Source organism: Rhizophagus irregularis, chromosome 14, assembly GCF_026210795.1.
Source record: "Rhizophagus irregularis chromosome 14, complete sequence".
NCBI lineage: Eukaryota > Fungi > Glomeromycota > Glomeromycetes > Glomerales > Glomeraceae > Rhizophagus > Rhizophagus irregularis.
In genome coordinates, this window is record NC_089442.1 from 1,770,473 (window position 1) to 1,792,894 (window position 22,422).

General features: G+C 26.0%; 5 protein-coding genes across 5 annotated transcripts; 1 reads left to right on the top strand and 4 right to left on the bottom strand.

The window, feature by feature from the left end:
- Positions 1–428: 428 nt before the first annotated feature.
- OCT59_006068 (uncharacterized protein) lies at positions 429–1,089 on the bottom strand (the record flags this gene model as incomplete). Its single annotated transcript, XM_066141018.1, has 4 exons — positions 429–436; positions 506–697; positions 788–799; positions 990–1,089. The coding sequence occupies 4 exons, from the start codon at positions 1,087–1,089 to the stop codon at positions 429–431; spliced, it is 312 nt and encodes a 103-aa protein (XP_065997851.1).
- Positions 1,090–1,209: 120 nt separating this feature from the next.
- On the bottom strand, positions 1,210–2,088 carry OCT59_006069 (uncharacterized protein; the record flags this gene model as incomplete). The annotated part of the gene is made up of 7 exons (XM_066141019.1): positions 1,210–1,248; positions 1,315–1,367; positions 1,440–1,515; positions 1,598–1,639; positions 1,712–1,807; positions 1,956–1,978; positions 2,076–2,088. The coding sequence occupies 7 exons, from the start codon at positions 2,086–2,088 to the stop codon at positions 1,210–1,212; spliced, it is 342 nt and encodes a 113-aa protein (XP_065997852.1).
- Positions 2,089–4,244: 2,156 nt separating this feature from the next.
- OCT59_006070 (uncharacterized protein) lies at positions 4,245–5,042 on the top strand (the record flags this gene model as incomplete). Its single annotated transcript, XM_025327439.2, has 3 exons — positions 4,245–4,431; positions 4,515–4,583; positions 4,642–5,042. 3 exons carry the CDS (start codon positions 4,245–4,247, stop codon positions 5,040–5,042), a joined length of 657 nt encoding a protein of 218 aa, XP_025171277.2.
- Positions 5,043–8,609: 3,567 nt separating this feature from the next.
- Positions 8,610–11,647, bottom strand: OCT59_006071 (uncharacterized protein; the record flags this gene model as incomplete). Its single annotated transcript, XM_025308798.2, has 8 exons — positions 11,499–11,647; positions 10,180–11,407; positions 9,881–10,086; positions 9,168–9,811; positions 9,051–9,096; positions 8,911–8,979; positions 8,740–8,843; positions 8,610–8,632 (listed from the first exon to the last, which is right to left on the bottom strand). Exons 2-8 carry the CDS (start codon positions 11,236–11,238, stop codon positions 8,610–8,612), a joined length of 2,151 nt encoding a protein of 716 aa, XP_025171276.2. The 5' UTR covers positions 11,239–11,407; positions 11,499–11,647.
- A 978-nt stretch (positions 11,648–12,625) lies between these two features.
- On the bottom strand, positions 12,626–13,365 carry OCT59_006072 (uncharacterized protein; the record flags this gene model as incomplete). The annotated part of the gene is made up of 3 exons (XM_066141020.1): positions 12,626–12,866; positions 13,212–13,264; positions 13,342–13,365. 3 exons carry the CDS (start codon positions 13,363–13,365, stop codon positions 12,626–12,628), a joined length of 318 nt encoding a protein of 105 aa, XP_065997853.1.
- Positions 13,366–22,422: the final 9,057 nt, after the last annotated feature.

Genomic DNA, 22,422 nt, shown 5'->3' on the forward strand with positions numbered 1-22,422 from the left:
TAGCGTATAGTAAGTAATAGGTTTCACTTAAATCATTTTACATAAATTGTGTATTAATCTTTATTTTCATTAAATTGGTTTAGGTCAATTTATAAATGATGAATTCATATTTTTGACTCAACATTTTCCATTAAAAAAAAAAAAAGTAATTTATAATAATATAAGTGTCCTTTAATAATCTAGATATAAGTTAAATAATATTGTTGTTTGAACGTTACATGAATAAAAGTTAAGAATATTATTTGATTTCTTTAATTTTTCAAACACAATTGTAAAGTCTTCTTTAATATCATCGATATGTTCATATCCAACAGAGACATTTATCATCTCTTTATTTACTCCTGCAGATAATTGTTCTTCGTCCGTTAATTGTTGATGTGTTGTTGAAGCAGGATGTATCACGAGAGTTTTTGCGTCTCCCACATTTGCTAAATGACTAATAATAATAAAATTAAGTAATTTTCCACGTGAATAAAAATAATCAATTAAATTGGTTTAACCTTACCTTGCAAGTCATAAAGCATCAATGAAAGTGGCTCCAACATTAGCATCACCTTTAACACCAAAAGCAAAAATACACCCAAATCCATTCCGCATATATTTTCAGCATTTTCATGATATTCAAATCCTCGATATGAAACCCATAGAACTTCATCTCTTGATTCTAACCATCTTTCTAATTCTAAAGCAATTTCAGCTTCACAGTATTATTTTAGATTGCAAAGTTTAACGTTATTTTCAAGATACTATAAGATTCTTACTATGAAAGCGCGAATAAGATTCTTACCAGTATGCTTGTCTATGAACTCTTAATGATAAAGTTTCAGGACCTTGGTCTCCCTGCAGCATTTTTCTTTTACTTGTAAATTTAAAGATATTTCTAACAGTACCTGACGTAAATTGGGACGTTGATAGGTTCGCTCGTCTTGACTATATAAACTGTTTACACGGTTTGTTGCAACTTGTTGCAACTTGTTGCAACTAACTACGTCCTACTACTTCGTCTATAACTAAAATGACCTTGTCCAGAGTAAAAAGTATTAATAGTAATGATCCAAAAGGATTCTGACATGGTCCTATGTTACGCATAATTCTGAACGTGCTTTCATAGTAAAGGAATTATACACAAAATGTATCCCAATAAATTATGGTTGAATCAGTAATCTTCCATTGTTCCACGGAAATTTACTTCCATCGATACTACACCACCTATTGTTGTTCCATGACCTTCAATCCATTTCGTTGCGCCTAACGAAACAAATGTAAAGATTAACAAATAGATATTTCAAATGACACTTAATCAAATAAACCTACTATGAATAACAATATATCTGCACCATGTTCAATTAGCTTAATAAGATATCCACCTATATATATATACAATTAATTAGTTATCAATAATATAAATAAAAGTAAAAAAAAAACTTTCACCTTTTTACTTGACAACACCAAAAGTATTATCAACGATAACCGGTATTCCCGTATCATGCGTAATCTTACAAATTGCTTCAAAATCTGTTTCGGATTTCCCATAGATTCAAGATATATAACTTTCATTTATCATCAATTAATCTAGCGAATTCTTCTGGATCATCACCTTGAACGAATTTGAAATTGATCCCAATTTTGAAATTGTAACCTATTCGTTTAAAAAAAAATAACTAGCACACATGATGTTAACTTTAAAAGATTTTAGTTTACAAAAGAATACCTTAAGCTGAATGTAAGTTCCGCCATATAAACAACTTGTTGAAATGATATTATTACCCACTGAACAAATCGTTGATATAGCAACAAATTGTGCAGCCTGTCCAGATGATGTAGAAATAGTGTAAGTTCCACCTTCAAGTGCAACCATTCTTTGTTCAAATATAGCCAACAATTTCTTTTTTTTTACGAATAAATAAGGGTCACCATGATATTATTTGTAGAAAAAAAAGTGAACATTTATTTACATGTTGTTGGATTATCCATCCTTCTTTTTTTTTAAAGAAAAAATTTAATTATTTTTGATTAATAAAAAAAAATCATAAATCGAAATCAGAAGTATAAAATTTTATAATGGAATACAGTACCTCGTATAAACATGAGCTACTTCTTTACCACCAAAAACATTTGCGGTATGTTCAGTACTTTAAATGTAGTTTGGAACGGCTCTTGCACGTGTGGCGATATCGGGTGTGTTAGCCCGCGTGCGATTGAAGGGTTCAAACAAAATTCTTCTTCTTCATCTTCTCCGTCTTTTCCGTCATATTTTAAATTCTTTTGTTATTGAATTGAAAGGGAAAAAAATGAATGAATCAAATGATGATCAAAAATTTGAGGGTATTTATAAAAATTTGATGATGTGCTTACCTATTGATTGTCATGCGAAATCTGTAATACCCGATCGTAGATAATTGGTTAATCATCATGTGAACTTAGAATGTTGATTTAACCACAATTTTGAGTGTTTTCTAATTTCTATTTAAAATACCATGATAGCGCGTTACATTTATTTAAACATAAAATATTTTGTTTTTTTACGTTATTTTGATAGTATTTGTGATTTTTCGTATTACAATACTAACTTGTCAATATTCTATTAGCCTTTATTTTTTTTACAATATCCAATTTCAAAAATTCTCGTTATTAAATTGTTCAAAGACGAACTTTGCAAGTACTTCACGAAGTGTAGGGAATACTAATTTTTCTCATGATGAAAATACAAACGAAAATTATTCAGATAAATCATTCGAAAATCAAAAGCATCTTTGAGCTACAGTTAAATTATGAACGACCAAGAGCAAGCAGAAAACTGATCAACAGGTCATTATAGAGTAAAATTTTTTATTGTTTTAAAGAGTGGGCAAAGGGAGAACCAGTTAATTGGAAATATATTTAGGTTATGAATGTACAAGATGTCCAGAAAATGTTAAATTACTGGGTTACAAAATTATTGACAAACAAAAAAATTATCAACGAACTTCGTCAACCAAGAGAAAAAAGGCACAAACTAATATAATAAGCTACTTCAAAAATGATGAGCCACTTCTACTTTTTGAACAGAAATTTTTTGGATCAAGTCGTACTGAAGTCATGGTTGCAACTGGGATTTCATTTTCTGTCATTGAAATCAATTTGTTATTGATCTCTTTATGAGATCGAATCCGTCTTACACCACGAACAACATTATCAGGTCGAATTTTAAGAGAAGAAGCAATTAAAGCCAAGACAAAAATTGATAAAATATTTGGACAATCAGAAAATCCAACTTTGTGTACGTATTTTCAATATTAATTGTATTTAGTAATTCTATTTTTTTTTTATTACAAAATTTCTTATTTATTAATATATTTTTTGATTTGTTTTTTAATTTAATAATTATTGAACCTAATTCTTTACAATTTTTCTTAACTATAGATGGATGGACAAAGTCAGACTCATAATCCAATTATAATTTTACATCAGATTGGCGTGAATTCCTTGCAGAATTAAAAGATTACTCACAAGATTTTGCTACCGTAGACCTTTTAGTTAATGAAGTATTTTCTATAGTTGAAAAAATCGGAATAGAAAAATTTACAGCGTTGTGAGTTGTGACTGATTCGGAAGTAATTGTCATCGAGCTAGAGAAATAATTGAACACACCTATCCACTTATAATAGATAGGTGTACAGCACATGTAATTAATTTAATTACGGCTGATTTTTACAAAATTCCGATGGTGGCAAAATTTATTGTTGAATTAAATAAGGCGATTGAATTTTTTAATGGGTCATATGTAATAAAGAATTAAAAGATGGATAAGAAACATGAAAATTAGTGGAGGCGGGGTTACAAACATATGTAAAAACACGATGGGGATCTCATTATTTAGCTCTGTTGTTTCTATATACGCGCAAAACCAATTTTTGGGTGATATGTTGTGAAGCTTTATTTCGATTCTATGCTTTTTTTATTTGCACAGATTTTGCGTGAAAAACCAGAAATCATATCAAATGCTCAAGTTAGAACTAAGAATCAAATAAAAAAAATGATGAATTCTATTTCTGAGTCAAACTGTTTCTTGTATTTCCTGTAAAAAAAGTCGATCCGTTTTTTATATTCGTCTTTTTTCCGTAAAAGACTCATATTTCCGGAATTAATAACCTCTTATATCACGGACTTATCGAATTATTTACATTTTCCGTGAATGGATCCGTGAAAGGCTCATTTTCACGGAGTTTTTACAGAAATAACGGATAAAATTTTTTATAGGGATTATGAAACCAATTGAGAATTGTATATTAAAGCTTGAAGCAAGAATAGCGTCCTGCTATATTCAAATGTTAAAATTAGCTACTGCAATTAATAGGCTTCCCTCCAGCAAAACTTTAAATTTCCTATTACAAAATTTACAATCACCGCAAAAATTTGATCATGAAGCATGTTTATTCCCATTATATCATGGTACGATTATTTTTTTTTTTAATTTTAACGAATCAATTTTATTAAAATTGTAAAATTCAATACTAATTGATTATCAATTTTAGGACGTGAATTAAATGATAAAGCTTTTCAAATTTCATGTCGTGTTGCAACTAAATATTGGCAGACGCATGGTCATGGAGAAAATATTCTTATCATCTATTAACTAACTGCGGCAATTCAAACGAAAAGATCCTCCATTTAATTTGGACTATGATTCAAAGTCTGAACCACTGCTTGCTTGGTGGCTAACATATGAAATGCCTTTAGTTTCTCTTGCAGTCAAAGATGTTTTCAAATTACACCTAGCAAAGCAGTATGTGAAAGAAATTTCTCAGTTCTTAAATGGTTTTATGGTGATTGCAGGACTCGTTTGGATATTAGTAGAATTGAAATTAATGTCAATGATACATTCTTTTTGGATAACAAATGCTAAAAAAGAAATTACGGCTGATGGTTTGCGGAATTGTACTCAAATCTCGACTGTTATGGACGAATTTGATGAGCTTAATGAATATGATGACGCAGTGGTCGTGCACCTGGATCTTACATCACTTAATATTAGTTTAATAGTTAATTTAGATCACGTCTAATAGAGAATTTTAGTGCCAGATAATTTAGAATATAATGTAGATGATTTTTTGTTTCGCATTTTAAATGAGGAACACGATACAGATAGTAATAGTTGATGATGATGTATAAATCAAATAAATCTCACAATGAAAATAAAACATTTTTTTTTTTTGAAATATAATTAATTAGTATTATAAGTTAATTTAAAAATAATTTTTTTTATTTCCATATTTGGATTTCTCTCAATTGACGCCCTATGTTTGGATTTGGGGCGAGTATAATGATTTTTTTGGTGCGACAATCAAAATATAGGTACTGGTCTACGGTACTATATAACTCGCACAGGTGATGTAGCAAGGAATCGCTTCGTATTGAATATTTATAGCCTTAATTATGTTTTAATAATGTATATTTACATATTCTCACTTTCTTTTCTTTTAACGTTAAGCTCTCTAGACTCCAGATTTCTTTTTAATAATAATTTTTTTAAGTCATAATACGTGTATCTTTCCAAATAACCCAATCAGACCGAATCTAGTTAAAATAACTATGTATTAATAATTGGTCTGTGCGTTACTTGTAATAAGGAATTTATAATAAACCAAGTTATGATCTTTTTTTTTTAAAAAAAAAATGCAATCATTAGTTTGTAAATTTATTAGTTTATCAGTTTAATTTAGATTAAATGATAATATATTTATTTTCATGGCATAATAAAATTTCAACTTTTTCTACATATATTCATCTGCACGTACTTTCTTATTCATCAATTCATGAAAAAACAAAGCCTACCAAACAAACTAAGATTAATGATTAATCTAAATAATTTCAGGATCTTTTTATTTTTTCTCTTCTTTAACGTAACAGTTGAAATTCTATGTTCAATTTCAACTTTAGCGGAAGTTGCTTCGATTCTGTCAAAAAAGATATATCTTAATTATAAGCTATTGTAATACAATAAAACTGACTATATCTTTATAACTCACTTGGAAGCTCCACTTCCACTTCAAATGGGCTGACAGGTAAGTAACTTATTGTTTTCCAGGAACAATCTTTTCATTAAAATAACTTTCAATACTAATTACTTTGTCATTAACGGAAGAAATTAGAAGCCCCGACTTGTCTGCAATGCCAGGTGTATGCAAAATTATGATATATGTTTAGCTTAATATTAAAGTATAAAAAATAGATATTAACCCGTCCTAAAAGAGTTTATACACTTGGAAATTTGTTAATCTTAGGGTTTCCAGATTTTGGATTCTCGTTATTGCTAATATCGATGACTTTACATTTTCTAGATTTCGTGTTTTCATTACTCTCATTATTACTGACGGTCTCATTATCCTAAATAGTTTTTTATTGTATTATTAGGACTGCTAGGTTATTTATAATAATAAATAAAATAAATTTTACCATTTGTATTCTACTTTTCGGCTGGTATTAAAATAAATTGCTGCAAGAAACCACATTAGTCCTCTTCGTCATGATGATAAGACATCCCTCTCATCTTATAGTAGAATTCTGCTGCTCGTTTTCTTGAACTAAAGTGAACAAAGCCAAAACTGAAAAGTTCACTTGTTAGTAATTCATTTCAATAATAAGTAAATAATAAATATTTATAATCTACCCATTCTCCTCCTTCTTGACTACATGAATGAAATCGAGTTGCATGGATTTTGTAATATCTCATTATGATCGATACCCGTGCTGCCGGCCGGCCGTGCCGTGCATGGCTAACTGTATATACAGTATATAATAAAAATTATACAAATTATAACAATTACAACAATTATAACAATTATAACGCTTCCACTAAGGAAGGGTGAAGCGCTCCCATGGGGGGAGGGAGATGCACTCCCACGAAGGGAGGGTGGTAGCACTCCCATGAAGGGAGGGTGATATGAAAGCACTCCCATGAAGGGAGTTGATAGCACTCCACGAAGGGAGGGTGAAAGCACTCCCACAAAAGGGAGGGTGATGCACTCCCACTCACGGAAATTTCTTTGTTTATCATAAAGATAGGTACATAACCGGTTCCTCCTTCAGAAACAGTAGTCCTTTAATCCTTTAATCAAAGAAACCCACTTTCACAAGAGAGGGTAAGGAAATGCGCAAAATACTTATAAAAGAACTGTTATAAATTGCCTTTTCCCATTGCTATACTAATGATACAAAGAAAAAATATTAACGCTAAACAATATTCTAGTAAGATTTTCATTTGTTAAATTACTATAAATTCCCCAACAAATATCAACGCAAAGAAATATCAACGGCATTCAACGCAATCAACGCAAAGAAGAAACAAATATCAACGTAAAGAAAAAAAATATCAACGCGTCAAAGACCGTTTATATAAGATGTGGGCTTATGATGCGCGAAGTACGCGTAATTCTTTTTTGACAGTGATGCAAATTTGGTCGGACCTTTAAAAAAATTTATACTTAGACATACATGATAGAATAGCTTGTGGCCACCAAATGATTGTGATCAAAGTATCATTCATACGATATGTAATTATAGTGGGCTAAGTTTTTCCGATTGATTATATAGCTGATGAAATCACGACGAACGCAATTATGATACCTTTGTTCATAAGATTAATTCTCACAAAATTGTTAAAAATTTATGGCCGAGATATTTCCATAATGTATTGTGGTTAAGTCTTAAGAGATGTATTATGTTACCGCAGAGTGGGAGAAAAAGTCATACTTAAATATGTCAAGTCAAATCCGGTCATCAGAAAGTTCATTGAGGATGACAGAAATTTTAATAAGGAGGTATATACAAAGTTGCAGACAACATTTTCACTAACATTCATAAGCGATAGATGCGAATACATCAAATGGTATCTGATCACGATAATATTACCACATTTTATGGCACAAGGTAGCCTTCTTTAAAATAAATTAAATAAATTAATGATGGAAATTATTATAAAAATATTTTATAACGTAAATCATAATATACTATTTATCCATTTTAGTTTTTTCGAAATTTTATTTTTTACAAGTTATAGTGTGACGAAGAACTGATACACGCTAGTGTGTATACGCTGTATATTACAACGCACTTTTGACCATGGTGGCTTTCAATAGTTCGGTAAATATGTGATCTAAAGTTCCTTCTGTGACTTAAAAATATTTTTATATGTCTACTTGTTTCTATGTGTAGTTATTTGTAATCTAAATAAACTTATTTATATATTATTAAAATTCTCAAATTATATAATCTTATAGTAAACGCGTTGGTAAATTCATTGACAACGTACGACATCGCTCAAATAATAATGTCCACTTGTAGGGTTTAGGCCACAAAATTGGTGACTTTTAAGAAGCAAGTATTAGTACTCATTTATTTATTCATATTGGGCAGTTACTTTAAATATAAATGTAAAAAAACAAACAATTTACTCGTAATCTCTAGTAGTATATTAAATAAAAAATTACAAATTCAAGACTTAAATGAATATCATATCTGAATTCTAATTTCTTTACATTATTTTCTTTAATAGTGAGACAATTATTAAATATTTCTATATACTCTGTTTAAGGATAACGAAATACTTACTTCTATATTTCTATAGATAATTAATTAGTTTTAATACGTTTTCCTATAAATAATATTTTATATTTGATTTAAATGTAAAAAATTAAATATTAATGTAATTGATTAAAACGAAAGTAAAATAAAATAACATCGATCCAAATGAATATTTACCACTATTATCATGAGGTTCTACATTTAAAAATTCTACATTTCTTCTTTTTTTTAAAGAGGTTGAAAAATTTTGAATTGCAGAACTTAAATTTTGTGATCTGAAACTAAGTAAAAAATTATACGGTAAATTTCGTATCATTTAAAAATATTTTTTTTTGTCATTTGAAATACCTTTCAATGTCTATATCAAGTTCTAATTCTTCTGAGATGTAATTAAAATTTAAATTTTGTAGTGATAAACTAAACGGAAATTAATAAATTCGAATAATTAATTACATTTAAAATATTTTTTTTTTCATTTTAAATACTACCTTTCAGTGTCTTTATTATTCTCTAATTCTGAGATATAATTGGAATCTAAGGAGTATAACATATTTCTTATAAATTACAGTTTATAGATGACATTTTTAAATTTTTTTTTGAAATACCTCGCTTACCAAATGAAATCGTTGAAAATGAATATATGGATGAATATTTAGAAATTAATGCACTTAATGGTCTACTTGTATAAATGGCTCCTTCGTGACATTTTTTAGCAAATTCCAACCCAATCTTCTTTGATTCTATCATTTTCATTCTTTTTGCTTCAGCCTGGCTAAATTCTTCTTCATTTACCTTTTTATATAACCATCTACCAAAAGTCAAACGAATATCTTTTATAGAAGGTCTTTTTTTGGGATCAGGATCCCAACAACTTTTCATTAAATTAGCATAACATTCTGGTGTATCTTCTGTAATATTAGGTCGTTCTCCATCAAGAATTTTATAAATAAGACTATGATCATGTTCAATATTATCAAAAGGTTTACGGCCCGTTGTAAGTTCCCACATAATCATACCAAAACTATAAATATCAGCTTCTTTAGAAAATTCGGATCCTTTAAATATTTCTGGTGCAATGTAAGGAATTACTCCATATACTTCATTATTTGATGATTTACTATTTACAGCTTGTGATAATCCTAGATCTCCAATTCTCCAACCTTCACTTCTACGAATCTTTGGATCAAATAAAATGTTTCCACTATGGAAGTCTCGATGCATAAAATTTTTTTTATGAATAGTTTCAAGTCTAAAAATATAAAAAAAAATTAATAACTTAAATTTAAAGAAAATTAATAAACATATAAAGTATAAATACCCCATTGAAATTTGATGTAAAATACGTAATTTTTCTTTATTCCATGTAATACTTGCAAAATCTTTCTGCAAATGCTTATGTAAATCTCCTCCTGATGCATATTTCATAACTAATATATAATCCTCTGATTCAGGATCTTTTGTAAAGCCAAGAGTTTTAATGATACGACCCTTATCGTCTTTAAAACAATGACAATATGATTCTAACTATTTGAATTTAAAGATTAAATTAAATTTAATTAAATTAAAAATTTAGTTTATTTAAAATAAATTATATAAGATATATTTAAAATATTTTACCTCATTTAAGAAATATTTTCCAATATTTTTAGAATTTCCAAATCTTTTTAAAATGACAGTTTCGTTTCTACCATTTGACCAAGTTGCTTTATATATAATACCATATCCCCCCTTTGTCATTTCGTTTACATCTTTAAATTGAGAATATGGTATCCACTTTATTTTAAATATAGAATATAATTTGCGCCATGGTAGAAAATATTTATTGATGTTTTTTACTGTATTTTCAAATTTAGTTAATTTTAAATAATCTAAATTATCGCATATCATAATATTATTAGTAAAAAGAAAATCATCAAAGTCTCTATTTATGGGCGATATTCTTTTACATTTTTTACATTGAGATTGATCCGTAGGTCCAAAAAGAATGTTTGTTATTAAACAATATCTGCATCCAACATAAAATATAAAACAGTCTACACAATACTTTTGACAGTCTGATGTAAACGTTAATTCTGAATTACAAAGATTACACCTAGAATCAGCATGCCACCATGGTAAGTAAAGAATTGAAATTTGCTTTTTAACCAAGGTTGATTCTATCAATTCAGAAGAAATTATATAACAATCTGAGCATAATTTAAATTCTTTCATAATCCATTTATCTGTTCCTTGATATAATGACTTTCCACATAATTTACAGTTTCTTTCACTTTCAATCACCTTATTGTATAAAGTGGAAATATTTTTATCAGTTATATCATAATACATAAACTTTACTTGTTTAAAACATAAAATGCTCACACAATTTCCACAGCATTCTTGAATACTTTGTGGTACTTTTGTCCTGCTTATTTCATGTTCACTACATTCTATGTCGTTTGTGTAAATATATACGTCCAAGTATATATTATTATCAGTTATATCATTAATATAACGTGATAAACATTTTTTGCAATATTTTTGCCAACAAAAAAGCGTATCAATATATATTTCTCCACAATAAATACAATTTTTATCATTCCCATTAAAAGAAATAAATTTAATTGGTATAGGACTAGATTTTAATCTTGGTGTTGGATCAAAAAAATTTTCATCATTTGAATTTACAATTTTCATTTTATTAAGTTAATTAATATTTGTTATAAACAAGTATCAATAAGATAATGAATTTGGAAAATTTTGAATGTACGTATTTTATTTATATCTGAATTATCAGGAGTTTGAGCCTTTTGTTGGTGAAACGGAAAGTATTTCTAGATTTTCTTAAGAATTTACCATAGTACTACTACGGAAAAGTCCGTTTAAAAAATTTAGCATTTTATCGGAGTAAATGCATAGCGAAATGCAATTAATACATTTAACTTTATTATTTTTACCTATTTAGTTTAATTCGTATGATCAACTAGTGGAAATATCTAAATATTTGGTGAATAAAATAAACCTTTCAGCATAGAAGATAATGATAGAAAGTACAAATTAACGAAAAAGAAAACGGAAAAAAGTGAAGCAATAATTTGTACAAAAGCGGAAAATAAAAAAAAAAATTATTTCCTTCTTTTGCATGAAATCGCTAATACGATTTGAACTTTATATAAAATAGGGGTCAAAAATTAATTATGTACGACAAATTGAGATGTATAATTATTTTTGTACTAGTATAATTCATTACAATGAACACCGAATATAGTAAATTATTCTTTATTAAAAAAAAGTAGATCGAGAATAAATAACTACTGTGATTTTCTTCTATTTGTTCCTACGCGCAGTTAATTGTAAAACTATTTTAAACAATTACTATATTACTAGTTCACATATTATTAATATTCCAAAATTATGTAAATTATGCAAGAACGATTATCTTCCTAGAACAAAATAATTTATTTCTATTAAAATCATAAGACTACGGTTTGCTTCCTAGATACTATGCAAAAAATATTTGTAATGTTTTATAACGTTATTAGTTAAAGGCCTTATAGGTATTGCATTGTAAAACATGTTTAGCGTGTAGTAGTTTAACACTTGAAAATCATTTTGCATAAATGTGTATCAGTCAGTGTATAATGATCATGATTCTAAAATTATCTTTATTTTGGTTCAAATCTATTATAAATGATGAATTCATATTTTTGACTCATATTCTCATTTTTTTTTAAAAAAAAAATTACAATAATAATAGTGTTCTTTTAATCTAGATATAAGATCATTATTATCTGAACGTGAAAATAAAATTACGTAAATAAAAGTCAAGAATATTATTTGATTTCTTTAATTTTTTCAAACGCAATTTTAAAATCTTCTTTAATATCATCGATATGTATGTTCATAGTCAACGCCAACAGAGTCTTTATTTACTCTTGCGGATAATTGTTCTTCGTCCGTTAATTGTTGATGTGTCATTGAAGCAGAAATGTATCACGAAAGTTTTTGCGTCTCCCACATATGCCAAATGAATAAAGAAGTTAATAATAATAAGTAATTTTTAATGTAAATAAAAAAAAATAAATTAAATTGGATTAACCTTACCTTGCAAGTTGTAAAGTATCAATGAATGCGGCTCCAACATTAGCATCACCTTTAACGCCAAAAGCCAAAATACAATCAAATCCATTCCACATATATTTTTTGGCATTTTCATGACGAGGACATGATTCAAGTCCTGATATGAAACCCATAGGATATTATCTCTAGATTCTAACCATCTTGCTAATTCTAAAGCATTTTCATTTTCGGCTTGTCTATAAACTCTTAACAAAACAATAAAGTTTAAGAACTTGTATTAATAAAAATAGTCCAAGAGGATTTTGACATGGTCCAATGTTACGCATAATTTTTGAACGTGTTTCATAGTAAAGGCATTATACTTAAATGTATCCCAATAAATTAACCCATGTTAAGGATTTGAATTAGTGAAAATTAGGAATCTTCTATTATTCCACGGAAATTTACCTTAATCAACTAATTACACACCTCCTATTGTTGTTCAATGACCTCCAATCCATTTTGTTGTGAATGAACATAAAGATTAACAAATGGATATTGCAAAATGATGGTTAATCAAGAGTTGATCATAAACCTGATCATAAACCTACTGCGAACAACAATATCTGCACCATATTTCAATTGGTTTAATAAAAATATCCACCTATATGTATAATCAATTAATTAGATATCAATAATGTAAATAAAAGTAAAAAAATCTCATCTTAAACTTGCAAGTACCAAAGGTATTATCAACGATAACATGTATTTTCAGTGATAACTGGTATTCCCGCATCATGTACAATCTTCCAAATTGCTTCAAAATCTGGAATATTAAATTTCGGATTTCTCAATAGATTCAAGATATATAGCTTTCGGTATTAATTTAGCGAATTCTTCTGGATCATCGCCTTGAACGAATTTGACATTGATCCCCAATTTTGGAAGTGTAACCTATTCGTTTAAAAAAAATAATTCATAACTTTAAAAAAAATTTAATTTACGAAATTAAGTTCCACCATATAAGCAACTTGTTGAAATGATATTATCACCCACCGAGCGAATCGTTAATATGGCAACAAATTATACAGTCCGTCCAGACGATGTAGAAATAATGTTAGTTTCACCTTCAAGTGCAGCCATCCTCTGTTCAAATACGGTTAACAATTTTTATTATGAATAAAATAGGGGTTAGCATATTATTTGTAAGAATAAAGCAAAATAAGTTTAAACATTTATTTACATGTTGTTAGATTATCTATCCTTTTTTTTTAAAAAAAAAAAAATTGATAAATTATTTTAATAAAAAAAATCATAAATCAAAATCAGATGTATAAAATTTTTAGTACCTTGTATAAACGTGAGCTATTTCTTTACTACAAGCGGCATATTCAGCACTTCTAAAATGTAAACGAAGCCCTATAAATAGTTTATTCTATGTTTTTTTTATTCTATGTTATTTCTATTTCTATAAATGTATTATATTTGCGGAATTCTTATAGAAATTATGGATAAAATATTTTACAGGGAAGTAGTTACATTAATTGGACAGCTCTTTGCACGTGTAGTAATAATATCGACTGCGTGCAATTGAAGAGTTTCAATACGGAAATTCCTCTTTCTGTTTTATTTCATCTTTTCCGTCATATTTTAAATTATTTGATAAAATTCAATAAATTGAAAGGAAAAAAACATGAATCAAACGAGAATAAATTTTTTTTAAGGTAAATCATAAATGCATCTTACTAATTTAGTCATTGATCGTCATGCATGTAGCCATGTATAAATAAATTACTGCGGTCCGGAATGACATTTGAACAAGTTTGATAGGATTAGGATTATTAATAGGAATCAGGTGAATTACTAAATATAGTAACATCTTTGAAAGATCAAATTTTGGAAATTTTTAAAAAATTGATAAGAAAAAGTTGGAAATGATATTTTTAGATTTCTGACGAGGTTTACTAAGATCAAAATTCGTTGGAAGTAAAAATGGAGGAAGTTAAAAAGGGAAGATTAATAATACGGTTTAAAAAAAAAGACCAAAAAAAATAATATAAGTCTTAAAAGACCGAAACATTTAAATTATTTGATAAAAAAAAAATAATAATAATTTTTCGATTTTGGAAAAAAAACCAAATCTAAATGGGAAAAGAATGGAAAAAATGGAAAAAAAGAAAGAGGAAAAAAAATGAAAAATTTTTAAAAAAAGAAAAGGTGTTTGAAAGAGGAATGAAAATTAAAAAGGGGGAACTGAAAAAATTTAGATGAAAAGGAAAAAAAAAATTCCTCATTAACCGGAATTGGATTAGATGTACAAACATGACTTGCCGATCAAGCGGGTCTTTAACTATAGATAAGTGAATTATGTCAGTCTATTATTGAGCTTGATACAACCTAAAAAATAATATTATTAATAATAAGAATCGGGAAAAAAGGCAATTTCCCTCCGGCTATCTCAACCCAGACCTAATGATCTACAAAAAACGAAAGATTTTTTTTTTATAGTTAATTTGGGTTTATTATAAATAAATTTTATTTTTTAAATTTACATAGTAATAATAATAATATATTTTTTAAAAAAGAATTACATTATTTATTATATTTTTAAATGGTTTCAAAAAGTTGTTAATTAAAAAAATAATTTTAAAAATAAATCAAGAAATCATTATCAGTTATAAAAAAAATTTATGTAAAAAAAAAAAAATAATAATAATAATAACGGTTATCAAAAAATGGGTTCAGTCTATAAAAAAAAGGTATTACCTAAATGGTTATGGTACGATCTACTCATTTGATTACGGTACGTCGGTACGTTCAGATTTATGCAGGTACTAACGTTTTTTAACAACAATCATACCGTACCCAAAACACTGTTTGTATATATATTAATGTTATCAATGTTGTATGTACGGCAACTTTAGTTATACAGTATAAACTTAAACAAATCGTAATATACTATATTTTTTTTTTAATCTTACATTTATTATACAATAACGCTCAAAATTAAAATTATTACAATTAATACTGCATAGACATAATATTATATTTACATATATTTTATTGTTATAATAATAATAATGGTGAAGAAAAAATTAATAAAGAAGAGAAAGAAAAAAAATTTTCGATCAACAAACTCATTATATAGATGATAAATTATTGTGATTCGCAGGTACGAGTGACATCATTTGTTTGTAACTGGTACCATTTTTATATTGATGAAAATAATAATTAATTTAAAAAAAACTTTTACTTAATAAATTAAGCTAACGGAGCAATCCCTAAAAGTAAAAGATAAAATTAAAATTTTCAAAAACTTTATACCATATTACCATCCATACCTTCATACATATAATAAAAAGAAAAAATGTAAGTTATTCCTTAAAAAGCTACGTCATTTAAAATAGGCGCCATTTATAACTCAAACTTAATACGGTATTAATTTAATTCTTTAATATGAAACGCGTGATATGTTTGCGCCTGATCTATATAATTCGATTTTTGTATGCTAGTCCAGTTCTGGTTAATGTATAAATATTCTTTTTATGATTTTTACACGAAGTATTTTTTATTTATTTTATTGGCTTTTTTTAATAAAACAATTTGTTTTATAGAGAATTTTTATTTTTATTATAGACAAAGGCTTTTTTATTAAAGACTTTTTTTTGATAAAAAATTTTGTTGGAGAATTTTTTTATTGATAGGGACATTTCTGTCGATAATTTCGTTAAAAAATTGAGAATTTTTTTTTTAATAAGAATTTTTTTTTGGACATACCTAATTTGTTGGAACAATTTTTTTAACAGGATTTTTTTTTTTCGGTAGAGAATTCATTGAGAATTTTTTTTTTTGTAGAAAATTCTTTGGAGAATTTTTTTTAATAGGAAAGATTTTTTTTGATAAAAATAATTTTGTCAGAATTTTTTTAAACAAATGAGATTTTTTTTTGATAGAGAATTTCGTTAAGAATTTTTTTTTTAATAGGAGGGAGTTTTCCTTGATAAAAAATTTCTTTTGGGAATTTTTTTTAATAGGTGAAAGTATTTTTTGACGGAGAATTTATTAGAGAATTTTTTTTTTAATAGGGGGATTGTTTTTGATAGAGGATTTTATTAAAGAATTTTTCTTTAATAGGAAGATAAATAATTTCGCTGAGAATTTTTTTTTGATAGAAAGTCTTTTGAGAATTTTTTTTAATAGTAAGAATCTTTGAATTTTTTTTTTAATAGGGAAAATGTGTAGATTTTCGTTAGAAATTTTTCTTAGTCAGGGATATTTTTTTTGATTGAGAATTTCATTAGAGAATTGTTGGTTGAAAAGTTTTTTTTATTTTTTTGATGGAGAATTTTGTTAGAAGTCTCAATAGAAAATTTTATTGAAAATAGTTTTTTTTAAATAAGGGTATCGAGAATTTTGGCTTGAAATTTTTTTTTTTTAATAAAGAATTTCATTAGAGATCTTTTTTTATAAAATTAAAAAAATATTAAATTACATTAATAAGATTAAGATAAAATTAAAAAAAAAACTATGATAGAATCTTAAATAGCATAATAAATTAAGCAAATTCTATATATAGTAAAGCTCCGCATAAGCCGAGCCGGCTTGCAAGCCAAGTCATACTTAATAAATTGGCTTGATGCTTGACAAGCCAGCTTGAAAAAGCTCGAGCTGGCTCACTTACAAAGTAATAAAATATAAATTAATCATTAGTAATTTTTTTTTTTTTGGTTTATTTGTTTCATTTTAATAATTTTAGATTTCTAGAATTTATTTTTATGGTATTTTTTTAAAAAAATTTATCTTACTTTATTTAATAATTTTCTTTAGTTTGGTATTTTTTGATTCCATTTTTAACTTTAATTTTTAACATTTTTTTTTAATCTAATATTTTTTAATTTTATAAAAATTTTTTTACAAATTTCTTATTATATAATCATATAATATTCATATATAACATAAATTAAAAAGTTTTTAAAATAATGTTAACTTTAAAAAAAAGTATATAGCAGAAATTTGTTTGAAGCAGTTTTCTTTTTATCATTAATAATATTAAATAATTGGCATAAAAACATTTTTTAAAAATTTTTTCATGATGTATCTAATTTTTGATTCTTTTAAAAAATTCTTTTGCAAACATATTTATTCAAAATAATCTTATTTAGTGAAATTTTTATTTGCAAATATTAAAATTTAAGTCACACATTTATGATTTTAAAGAAAAAAATCATCATATTTATTTTTATTGAAGTGTACAAATAAAAGAAACAATAACAATAAATAAAAAAGATAAGTAAATTACAATGATCAAGGAGAAAGATGCTAATAAAAAAATGAAATAACAATGGAGTAATGGAAAGTAATAGAAGATGAAAGGGAGTAAAAAAGAGTAATGAGAAGTGATAGAAAACAAAAAGGAGAAATAGGACATGATGAGAGATGAAAAGGAGTGATGGGAGACGAAAAGAAGTGATGGGAGACAAAGAGGAGTAAGAGCGACGAAGAGGAGTGATAGGAAGATTAAGAGGAGTGATGGGAGACGAAAAGAAGTGATGGGAGATAAAGAGGAGTGATAGGCGACGAAGAGGAGTGATGGGAGATAAAAAGGAGTGATGGGAGATAAAAAGGAGTGATGGGAGACGAAAAGAAGTGATGGGAAGATTAAGAGGAATGATGGGAGATGAAAAGAAGTGATAGGAAGATTAAGAGGAGTGATGGGAGACGAAAAGAAACAATGGAAGACGAAAAGAAAAGGAGTGATGGGAAGATGAAGAGGAGTAAAAATTTATTAAAATTGTAAAATTTAATAAAAAATTTTCCAACAAATTTTCAATCAATTTTTTATAAAAAAAAGATCTCTAATGAAATTCTTTATTAAAAAAAAATTTTAAGCCAAAATTCTTGATACACTTATTAAAAAAAAACTATTTTCAATAAAATTTTCTATTAAGATTTCTAAACAAAATTCTCCATCAAAAAAATAAAAACTTTTTCAACAAACAATTCTCTAATGAAATTCTCAATCAAAAAAAATATCCTCGATTAAAGAAAAATTCAAAGATTCTTACCACCTTATTAAAAAAAAATTCTCAAAAGAATTTCTATATCAAAAAAAAATCTCCCCTGTTAAAAAAATTTACACTAACGAAATGATCTATCAAAAAAAAAAAATCTTACCTGTTTAAAAAAAATTTTATGATGAAATTTCTATAAAAAAAAAAATTCTCAGAGAAATCTATTAAAGAAAAATTCTTTAATGAAATTCTCTATCAAAACAATCCCCCTATTAAAAAAAAAATTCTCTAATAAAATTCTCCATTAAAAAATATTTTCACCTATTAAAAAAATTCCCAAAAGAATTCTTTATCAAAAAAACTCCCTCCTATTAAAAAAAATTCTCAATTAATTCTCTATCAAAAATAAAAAATCTCTTCTGTTAAAAAAAATTGTTCCAACAAATTAAATATATGTCAAAAAAAAAAATCTTATTAAAAAAAAATTCTCCAATAAAATTTCTATCAAATAAAAGTTTTTAACGAAATTATCCATCAAAAAAAAAAATCAGAAATGTCGCTATCAATGAAAAAAATTTTCTAACGAAATTTTTTATAAAAAAAATCTTATTAAAAAAATTCCCAAAGAAATTCTTTCAAACAAAGCCTTTGCCTATATTAAAAATAAAAAATTCTCTACAAAATTTGTTTATAAAAAAAAAAGCCAATAAAAAAAAAATTTTTTAAAACTACGCTAAACTTAGAAACATGTGACTGACAAAATATCAACCTTGTGCTGACAAAGAAACTAATTTTTGACAAAGATAAAATTATTGAGTATAGTTGGATTAAATCAAACACAGTTGGACAAAAACATCAAGCATAGACGGACAAAAATATCAAGCACAGATGGATAAAAACATAAAGCATGGACGGATAATAATGTCAAGTATGGTCAGATAAAACCATCAAGTATGATAGTTTAGTCCAGCTTGGCTTGCCATATTCAGTCCCATGTTCTGTGGTGGGTACTGGAACAAAAAAAAATACTGGCTAGCTAGTTATCCTATAAAAGTAATTATACACCTCAACTTGTCGTACACAGACCTTATTTTATATATAAAAGAAAATAATTTTTTTTATTTTCCAGTTAAGTACAAATTATTACTTTACTTTTTTCTGTTTCCTTTTTCGTTAATTTGTACTTTCATATTGTTTAATTTTTCATAAAACCTTTATCATTATCTAACAATTTTTTAGCAAAAGAAAGTATACTATATAAGTTTACTGTGCCCATATATGACAGGTTAACGTAACATTAACGTAACATTAACTTTTAATTAACATTTGTTAACTGCCAATTATATTAAAATAGAAAAGCTTGATATTAAATGTATTATGTAATTGGCAAACAAATGCTAAATATGAGGGATCATCATCTTAAAAGAAAATACTCGAAACTAATCTTATGTTAAATGTAATAAATAAAAAATAATAATCACATGAAACTGTGAAACTGGCAACAATTACTGCTGGCAAAATTATTTTTTTTAAAAAAAATCTCATCCATTTTGAATTACTATAAAACAGTATGAACAGGAAAAATAAAATAAAAAATAAATTTTCTTAAAACCCATAATAACAGTAAATTTTATGGCATTTTTGAAACAGAAAAGGTATGATAAATTACATAAAATTTTAAAAAGTTGCTTATATGCAAACTTGCTAAAGAATTTAAGTTTACTGCTCTGAAGATAATGTTTTCATGTAATTCAAAAAAGGGCGACAATTAGTTTTACCAATATTATATGTATGTGAATATTCACATATACAAGAAATTTGATTGTTTGATTATTATGACAAAAATTATTTATTTATTGTAAACAAATAACTGATAAACAAATAAAAAAGGATAATCACATGAAATTAGTAATAGTTACGGCTGGTAAAATTATTTTTTTTTAAATCTCATCTGCAAATTAATTATTATTTTTACCAATATTATCAGTTATATGTATGTAGATATTTACATATACAGAAAATTTGAGTTTGATTATTATTGTTTAAATAAAAATTTAGTTTTTTAAAAAATTAATTAATAATCAACTATCATTAAAAAAGAAGTTAAAAATCCATGTATCTATTGATTCAATTCAGTATACTTATATGTAAATTTCCAATTAGATTTAAGAAGAAAAATATTTAATTGCTTTTTTATATAAAAAAGAACAGTAGTCAAATAATATTAATAAAAGAAGAAAAAAATTTAAAAAGAAAAAAATATATATTAACATTATTAATCAAAAATCAGGAATTTACAGCCTCTAGCATTATTTCTTATCCCACAATTTTTAACAAAAAAAAAAATATAAATATAAGTACCAGTTGACCGTATGGGTGGATATCCCCCAGCATTACCCACAATTTTCACCTATATATATAAAACTTAATTTTAGCCTGAATTGTCAAGCATTTATTTATTAAAATTTGAAAATATTTTTATAATTAAACAATTCATGATTTTACCGATCAGTGGAGCAACATTTTGCTGATCACTAATTAAATTTGGAAAATTGCAGAAATTAGCCATTAGAAACACGATTTATTTATATTTGTAAAAAGGAGGTGGCTGAAATTTACATGTGATATCATAACTACACACCTTAAATTGGAGTGCTTTTTTTTATGACTTTATTTTATTTCAAAATTTTAATAGTAAAAAGCATAGCATAGTGGACATGCTTTCATCACTTTGCTGATCATTCATCAATCATATAATATATCATGTCACATTAATTTTGAAGTTATGGTTAAAGCCATAAAATGCTTGGCCAAACTATACTAATGTTTTTTTTAGCAGTTTATGAAAAATAAAAAAAATTATATTGTCAAAGTTAACCTTAAACCAAAATTTTCAATAATTAGATAACTGTTTAAAGAATTTTTTTGATAAATTTAATATGCAGTAAATTTAAATGAATGTTAAACTGTCTATAAAATTATTATTATATAGGATTTTCAACCAAAAGCGGAGTGATAAAATTAAATAAATGATTGACAAATGATTGACAAAATTGTGACAAAGTAAAAATGAATGATAATCATTTCATTGGTGCTTAATAATTACCTAAGATGAAATGATTAATCAGTTACTGCGATTTTGTAATAATTGATCTACATTCCAGTTTGTTTGTCATATATGCAATGATGCAATACTTGTACTTGTGATCAACGCTTTTGCACATAATGTATTTTGCATAAATATTATTACCATATTTATTCATACTAATAAAGGCGCTCAATAATAAAAAAAAAAAGAAAAGAAATAAAAATATTTACTTTATCCTTTTCCAGTTGGGAAGAATTTGAGAATTTTGATATAGTAATGGACCAATGTATTAAAGGTAGCTGAAATATTTTTTTATTTATAAACAATTCATGTTTAATATTTTACATAATTCAACTAATTATATTCTTAATTTAAATAACTAGATTGTAAGTAATATATATAATTTACAGTAAATGCCTTTATATTATCTTTATATTTAACTAATTAATAATTAATAATACTACAGGGTGTAAGTTATATGATATCTATATTTGCATTATTTATATAATTTAAACTAACTAATTTCTTTATTTAAAAAATTATTTCATAGATGGTAAGTTATTTATTTAATTCTATTATTACCTATTGTTATAATATTTACATATAATTTAAACTAACTAATTTCTTTATTTAAAAAATTATTTCATAGATGGTAAGTTATTTATTTAATTCTATTATTACCTATTGTTATAATATTTACATATAATTTAAACTAACTAATTT